Source organism: Rattus norvegicus, chromosome 1 (genome assembly GCF_021556685.1).
Source record: "Rattus norvegicus strain SHRSP/BbbUtx chromosome 1, alternate assembly SHRSP_T2T, whole genome shotgun sequence".
NCBI classification, from domain to species: Eukaryota; Metazoa; Chordata; class Mammalia; order Rodentia; family Muridae; genus Rattus; species Rattus norvegicus.
This window is the reverse complement of record NC_141534.1, coordinates 192,850,016-192,857,722: the sequence shown is the minus strand read 5'-3', so window position 1 is coordinate 192,857,722 and position 7,707 is coordinate 192,850,016. Positions and strand designations below refer to the sequence as shown.

Genomic DNA, 7,707 nt, shown 5'->3' with positions numbered 1-7,707 from the left:
GACAAAATTCAACACCCCTTCATGATAAAAGTCCTGGAAAGAATAGGTATTAAAGGCCCATACCTAAACATAGTAAAAGCCATATACAGCAAACCAGTTGCTAACATTAAACTAAATGGAGAGAAACTTGAAGCAATCCCACTAAAATCAGGGACTAGACAAGGCTGCCCACTCTCTCCCTACTTATTCAATATAGTTCTTGAAGTTCTAGCCAGAGCAATCAGACAACAAAAGGAGATCAAGGGGATACATATCGGAAAAGAAGAGGTCAAAATATCACTATTTGCAGACGACATGATAGTATATTTAAGTGATCCCAAAAGTTCCACCAGAGAACTACTAAAGCTGATAAACAACTTCAGCAAAGTGGCTGGGTATAAAATTAACTCAAATAAATCAGTTGCCTTCCTCTATACAAAAGAGAAACAAGCCGAGAAAGAAATTAGGGAAACGACACCCTTCATAATAGACCCAAATAATATAAAGTACCTCGGTGTGACTTTAACCAAGCAAGTAAAAGATCTGTACAATAAGAACTTCAAGACACTGAGGAAAGAAATTGAAGAAGACCTCAGAAGATGGAAAGATCTCCCATGCTCATGGATTGGCAGGATTAATATAGTAAAAATGGCCATTTTACCAAAAGCAATCTACAGATTCAATGCAATCCCCATCAAAATACCAATCCAATTCTTCAAAGAGTTAGACAGAACAATTTGCAAATTCATCTGGAATAACAAAAAACCCAGGATAGCTAAAGCTATCCTCAACAATAAGAGGACTTCAGGGGGAATCACTATCCCTGAACTCAAGCAGTATTACAGAGCAATAGTGATAAAAACTGCATGGTATTGGTACAGAGACAGACAGATAGACCAATGGAATAGAATTGAAGACCCAGAAATGAACCCACACACCTATGGTCACTTGATTTTTGACAAAGGAGCCAAAACCATCCAATGGAAAAAAGATAGCATTTTCAGCAAATGGTGCTGGTTCAACTGGAGGGCAACATGTAGAAGAATGCAGATCGATCCATGCTTATCACCCTGTACAAAGCTTAAGTCCAAGTGGATCAAGGACCTCCACATCAAACCAGATACACTCAAACTAATAGAAGAAAAACTAGGGAAGCATCTGGAACACATGGGCACTGGAAAAAATTTCCTGAACAAAACACCAATGGCTTATGCTCTACGATCAAGAATCGACAAATGGGATCTCATAAAACTGCAAAGCTTCTGTAAGGCAAAGGACACTGTGGTTAGGACAAAACGGCAACCAACAGATTGGGAAAAGATCTTTACCAATCCTATAACAGATAGAGGCCTTATATCCAAAATATACAAAGAACTCAAGAAGTTAGACCGCAGGGAAACAAATAACCCTATTAAAAAATGGGGTTCAGAGCTAAACAAAGAATTCACAGCTGAGGAATGCCGAATGGCTGAGAAACACCTAAAGAAATGTTCAACATCTTTAGTCATAAGGGAAATGCAAATCAAAACAACCCTGAGATTTCACCTCACACCAGTGAGAATGGCTAAGATCAAAAACTCAGGTGACAGCAGATGCTGGCGAGGATGTGGAGAAAGAGGAACACTCCTCCATTGTTGGTGGGATTGCAGACTGGTAAAACCATTCTGGAAATCAGTCTGGAGGTTCCTCAGAAAATTGGACATTGAACTGCCTGAGGATCCAGCCATACCTCTCTTGGGCATATACCCAAAAGATGCCTCAACATATAAAAGAGACACGTGCTCCACTATGTTCATCGCAGCCTTATTTATAATAGCCAGAAACTGGAAAGAATCCAGATGCCCTTCAACAGAGGAATGGATACAGAAAATGTGGTACATCTACACAATGGAATATTACTCAGCTATCAAAAACAACGACTTTATGAAATTCGTAGGCAAATGGTTGGAACTGGAAAATATCATCCTGAGTGAGCTAACCCACTCACAGAAAGACATACATGGTATGCACTCATTGATAAGTGGCTATTAGCCCAAATGCTTGAATTACCCTAGATCCTTAGAACAAAGGAAACTCAAGACGGATCATCAAAATGTGAATGCTTCACTCCTTCTTTAAATGAGGAAAAAGAATACCCTTGGCAGGGAAGGGAGAGGCAAAGATTAAAACAGAGACTGAAGGAACACCCATTCAGAGCCTGCCCCACAGGTGGCCCATACATATACAGCCACCCAATTAGACAAGATGGATGAAGCAAAGAAGTGCAGACCGACAGGAGCCGGATGTAGATCGCTCCTGAGAGACACAGCCAGAATACAGCAAATACAGAGGCAAATGCCAGCAGCAAACCACTGAACTGAGAATGGGACCCCCGTTGAAGGAATCAGAGAAAGGACTGGAAGAGCTTGAAGGGGCTCGAGACCCCAAAAGTACAACAATGTCAAGCAGCCAGAGCTTCCAGGGACTAAGCCACTACCTAAAGACTATACATGGACTGACCCTGGACTCTGTCCCCATAGGTAGCAATGAATATCCTAGTAAGAGCACCAGTGGAAGGGGAAGCCCTGGGTCCTGCTAAGACTGAACCCCCAGTGAACTAGACTATGCGGGGAGGGTGGCAATGGGGGGAGGTTTGGGAGGGGAACACCCATAAGGAAGGGGAGGGGGGAGGGTGATGTTTGTCCGGAAACCGGGAAAGGGAATAACACTTGAAATGTATATAAGAAATACTCAAGTTAATAAAAAAAAAAAAAAAAAAAAAGAAGTAGAAGAGGATGCTCATTTCAGGAAGATCTCTGTGTCTTCTTAGGACCCTCCCTTCCTCTCATTTGAATTTGGGAGCATAATGTAAAGCCCAGGAGACTTTCTTTAGACTTCTGGCTTCTCTTTATAGGATTCACTCTTTGATTTTCAGTTCCCTTCTCCCCCATCCCCCCCCCCCCCCCTTTTTCCCGCTCCAGGTTTAAAGGCTTGGAAAGAGAGCCAGGGCAGCCACATTCCCCAGTCCTGGTTTGAACACAGACATCATTTGGTGCTGTCGTTTAGATTTTGAGTGTCCCTCAAAGGCTCACTGTGTAGCACTGTTGAAAGGTGGTTCCACCTTTAGGCCACCCTAGAAGGGGATACTGGAGTCACAGCTCCTTTTCCTGTTTCCTGGCTGCAATGCTGTCAACAAACCTCTTCTACCACACGCTTTCCCAGAATGCACTATGCAGCCACAGGTCCAGAGAGGCAGGCCAAGTGAATATGGAAGGGAGGCATGGAACACTTTGGAACAAGTTGCCCCCACAAGCCTCAGCTTTAAGTTGATTGTTGTAGGAATTTTGTCATCAACACGAGACTGGCACAGTATGGGAACTTTAAAAACTGACATGCAGTCCACAGCCTGGACATCTGGAGTTTTAAATGGCCCTCAGTGATTGTGATGCTCACGTGTAGGGGACCTACAGGTGCAGGGAGCCCACAAGTGCAGGGGACCCATGGGTACAAGGGACCCACAGGTGCAGGAGAAGATGAAGCTGAGGGTTGGGTGGCTCAGTGGATGTGAGAGGTGACAGGGACTGGTAGGACACTGTCTCACACAGGGTCCTGCTGGGACAGTTGAGTATGAGGATGTATCTGGTGAGGGACATGAGAGGTTGTTAGGGAAAGGGACCAGGCTTGGTCTTGATGCCATTGTTTCGAAGAAGCTTGTGGCTTCTATGATGAGAGATAACTGTGTGTTGTAGCTCTCACAGTTCCGTCTCTACCTGTGTACTCCTCTTTCTGATGGGGGAGGGGTGGCCAGGCCTCATGGCTAGGCATGCAGAACACAGGGTGCTCAGTGCAGCAGTTGAGTCTCTGTACCTCTCCTCAACATACGTGCCGGTATAGATGTATGTTTTCCTGTATATGTAGTACACGTGTAGGTATATGTTTATGTGTGTATGCACAAGCATGTAGGGGCCAGAGTTTGACATGAGGTGTCTTCCTCAGGACAGACCGGTCACTGGATCAGGAGCTTGGTGGCAGGCAGAGTGGCCTGGCTGGTAAGCCACAGGGATCCTCTCGCTGCTATCTCTCCAGTACTGGGATAGCTGGTGTTAGCCTTTTTGTTGGGCTTTTTTAAAAAACAAAAACAAAAACAAAAACAAAAACCCATAAAACCATGGATTCTGGGGGATCAAGTGTAGGTCCTCATGCCTGTTTGACAGCACTTTGCCAGCTGAGTCATCTCTCCAGCAACTGATTGCATAATGAAATGGATTCTCCCAACCCCCAGGTGTTAGAATGGGAGGTGCTGGAGTCAGCAGGGGTGAAGCCCTTTCGAATGGGATTAGCATCTTTGTGAAATGTGTGAGACAGTGTCCTTACCCTTTCTCCCTGTGACATTACAGGAAAAAGGAAGCCATCTGTGATCAAGTGGCCCTTCCTGTCAGTGCCTTGACCTTAGACTTCGAAGTCTACAGGAAACATGGCTCTGAAAATGCATTTTACCCCAGGTGACTGGCTTGGTAGTGACCCAAGTGGTAGGTATAGTTGGTTCTTTAGTGAGCCTGGGCTGCCTTCTCCATGGCCTGTATAGGAAGACACACACAGAGCCTTGTACATGTGACCTCTCCAGACACCATTTATTGTGTTTGGTGCCCCCTCAACTTTCCTTCTGGTGCTTCGTGGATGTTTGCATCGACTGCCCCTGGCCTCTTCTCTTCATGCACCCACTTGTTTCCTGGATCTATGTGCTTAGTCCGGGGAAGGGTTCCACTGTTCTGAGAAGGAAAGGGGCCAGAGCCTCAGGCCTCTTATCCAGTTCTGCAGCACTCATCCGTGGTGTAGAGTTCCTGTCCCCGTAGTTCCTGCAGGCTGGTCTCTGAGTCTATGGTGGTGGTTACCATCTGAGCAAAGGGCTGTCCATGGCTTCTGATTTCTTCTTTTCTGAGGCCAATATAGAGACTGGAACCGTGTTCTCAGCCCTTGCTCCTGGATGGAATGTGGGGTACAGTTGCCCAGAAAGAATCAGACAGGAAAGCACAGCTCTCCCGTGGGTGATGTTCTTTGGGTACCTGGGTACCATATCCCCTCAGAAGTTCTTTCTAGACACTTTGCCCCTGGGCTAGTGGTACTCCCAGCTGTTTTTGATGGTCCCCCAGATGGGCTGGGTTACACTGTTGGGAGTCGTGGATGTTCTTTGTGTACAGTATTCCCCAGGTTGGAGCTTCCTGGGCAGTGCCTGCATGTTATAGAGCTCAGTAGGGATGGAGCCCTCCATGGTTATAGATCCCCATGCAGGGCCCTTATCATCCCAGACACTTCTGGACCTGGGCCACTCCCAGTGTAGGTGACACGTTTCTTCTGAGCACGTGGCAGTTGTAAATGGTGCTCATTGTTTATAATGGGTTCATCATGGAAGGTTCTACCTTTTAACGGTTCTTAAAACAGTGTCAACGGTCACTACTGATCATGGTGCTGATAATTTCGACGGACCTTACGAAGAGCCTGGGCTGAGGTTCATGGTACTTGATGCTCTTCCCACGGGTGGTTTGATGAAGATGGTCTGGAGCCGATGGTTCTTGGTTTGATGAAGATGGTCTGGCGCCAATGATTCTTGGTTTGATGAAGATGGTCTGGCACCGATGGTTCTTGGTTTGATGAAGATGGTCTGGCGCCGATGGTTCTTGGTTTGATGAAGATGGTCTGGCGCCAATGGTTCTTGGTTTGATGAAGATGGTCTGGCACCGATGGTTCTTGGTTTGATGAAGATGGTCTGGCGCCAATGGTCCTTGGTTTGATGAAGATGGTCTGGCGCCAATGGTCCTTGGTTTGATGAAGATGGTCTGGCGCCGATGGTTCTTGGTTTGATGAAGATGGTCTGGCGCCGATGGCTCTTGCTGCAGCTCTTCTCACAACACCTTCTCATACAGTCACTTCTCAGCAGCTGTTCCTGCGTGTGACCTATCTGTTGATGGTCACGGCTGTGGAAGACACAGCTCCCACTTCTACTTACGTTGTCAATCGACATTCTGGGTGAACCGGCGTTTGCTGGGCCCTAGTGTCTAGATCCTGGCTGCTGAGAAATCACCTCATAAAGGCATGGGCTCCTGGGTGGGCTGCTCAGCCTGGGTGGACTGGTTGCTGCTCTCCACTGTGTCCGTGTCCGTGGTCTTGTCCTCCTGGAGGTTGGTGTTGCTTCTTGGCTCGCTCTGCTCATTACAGTCTACCCTAATGCTCTGGCTACTGTTGGCTTTGCTGGAGGGCCTGCTGCTGCTGCTGCTGCTGGAGCTGAGAAGGCCGCTGCTCACCTGGTAGGATAGGAAACTACTGCCTGGGCTGAGGAAGCCGATGCTACTCAGGCTGCTGACTCTGCTGCCCGGCAGGCTGGTCTCACTTTTCCCCTCCAGACTTCTGGGTGCACTGGCCTTTCCTGGCCGGCCTTCGGTTCTTGAATGGGCTGAGATGGGGCACAGGGAATAGCTCACTGCTCTCTACTCGGGCAGCGAGCCGCTTAGTCAGCCTCACTGTTTGCTTCCTGTTAACCAGGTTGTCCTTGCTGCTCTCCTCATCGGCTTCATAGCCACTGTTCGACAGGGTAGAGATACTGCATACCTTTGGCTCGAGGCTCTGTGTGCTCTTCTTGAGGCTCTCAGTGCTTTCGGGTGTTCCCAAGGTACTACAGACAATCTTTAGGGGCTTCTGAATGATTGCTGAATGGCAGGACCCCACATGCAGCTGGTTCTCTAAACTGGACAATGACGAACTTGACTTTTGCTCTTGAGCATTACAGACAGAAGACCCCCGTTTTTCCGCCTTGATGGCGGGGGGCAGTGGGATTGGTTTATCCAGGAGGGGGCCCTGGAGGCCTCTGAATGTTGCTTGTGGCCTGTCTTGGGGGAGAGGTGGCTCAGTGTTTGTTCTCATTGGTCAACTTGGTTCCCATGGTGATAGCACCTGTGAGGTGGAGGCAGGGTAGGTGGGAGAACAATGCCTCTCTGACACCAGTTAGTCACTTCAGTGACAGAGGTCAGCTTGGGCAGAAAAGGGCCTGGTAGCCATAGTGGGAGTTCTAGTTGTAAGGGAAGACCCTACAGAAGCTGAAGGAGGAAGGATTTATTTCGCTGCTCTGAAGGTTCCAGGGCACCATGACAACACCAAGTACACAGAGGCAGGGAGGACATCTGAGCTGTGGGCTTTGTCCTTTTCCTCTTTATGCTCACAGACCAAAGGAATGATGCTGACATCGAGGGTGATTCCCTTCATGGAAACACATGTGCAGGCACCTACACTGCACTCCTCTACTCTCCTGGGCGCTTCACCACTGCATGGGAACCGGATGGTTCCTAAGGGGGTTAGGGCCTGCTTCTCAAGCCTCTGTGTCCTTGCTGAAGGACACAGCAAGAAGACTATAAGAGAATTCAGTCAGGTTGAACCCTAATTCCCGTCCAGACCTCCAGGGTCCTGCTGAGCCAGGTTCTGCCAGCCTTGCTATAGCCGTTTCTTATGTGTCCTTTCACATCCAGTCATGCTGGCTGAGTCTTCCTTTCTCTTGATAATTCTTGGATCTGAAGAGATGGCTCGGTGGATAAGAACACTTCCTGTGCAAGCATGAGGACTTGAATAAAATGGGGGGTGTGACCATGGGAGGCTGTAACCCCATGATATGAGGAAGTGGAGACAGAAGCATAGCTGGGACTGGAGGGTGGCCACCACTCTAGTTTCAGGTTCAATAAGAGACCCTGTCTCCAAGGTGCAGTT

At 47.9% G+C, this 7,707-nt stretch overlaps 1 protein-coding gene across 1 annotated transcript; it reads right to left on the bottom strand.

Moving 5' to 3' along the window:
• Nucleotides 1-4,564: 4,564 nt before the first annotated feature.
• Nucleotides 4,565-6,819, bottom strand: C1h16orf82 (similar to human chromosome 16 open reading frame 82). The gene is given in 1 exon segment (NM_001145762.4): nt 4,565-6,819. A coding segment is annotated over 1 exon segment (459 nt). The 5' UTR covers nt 6,799-6,819; the 3' UTR covers nt 4,565-6,339.
• Nucleotides 6,820-7,707: the final 888 nt, after the last annotated feature.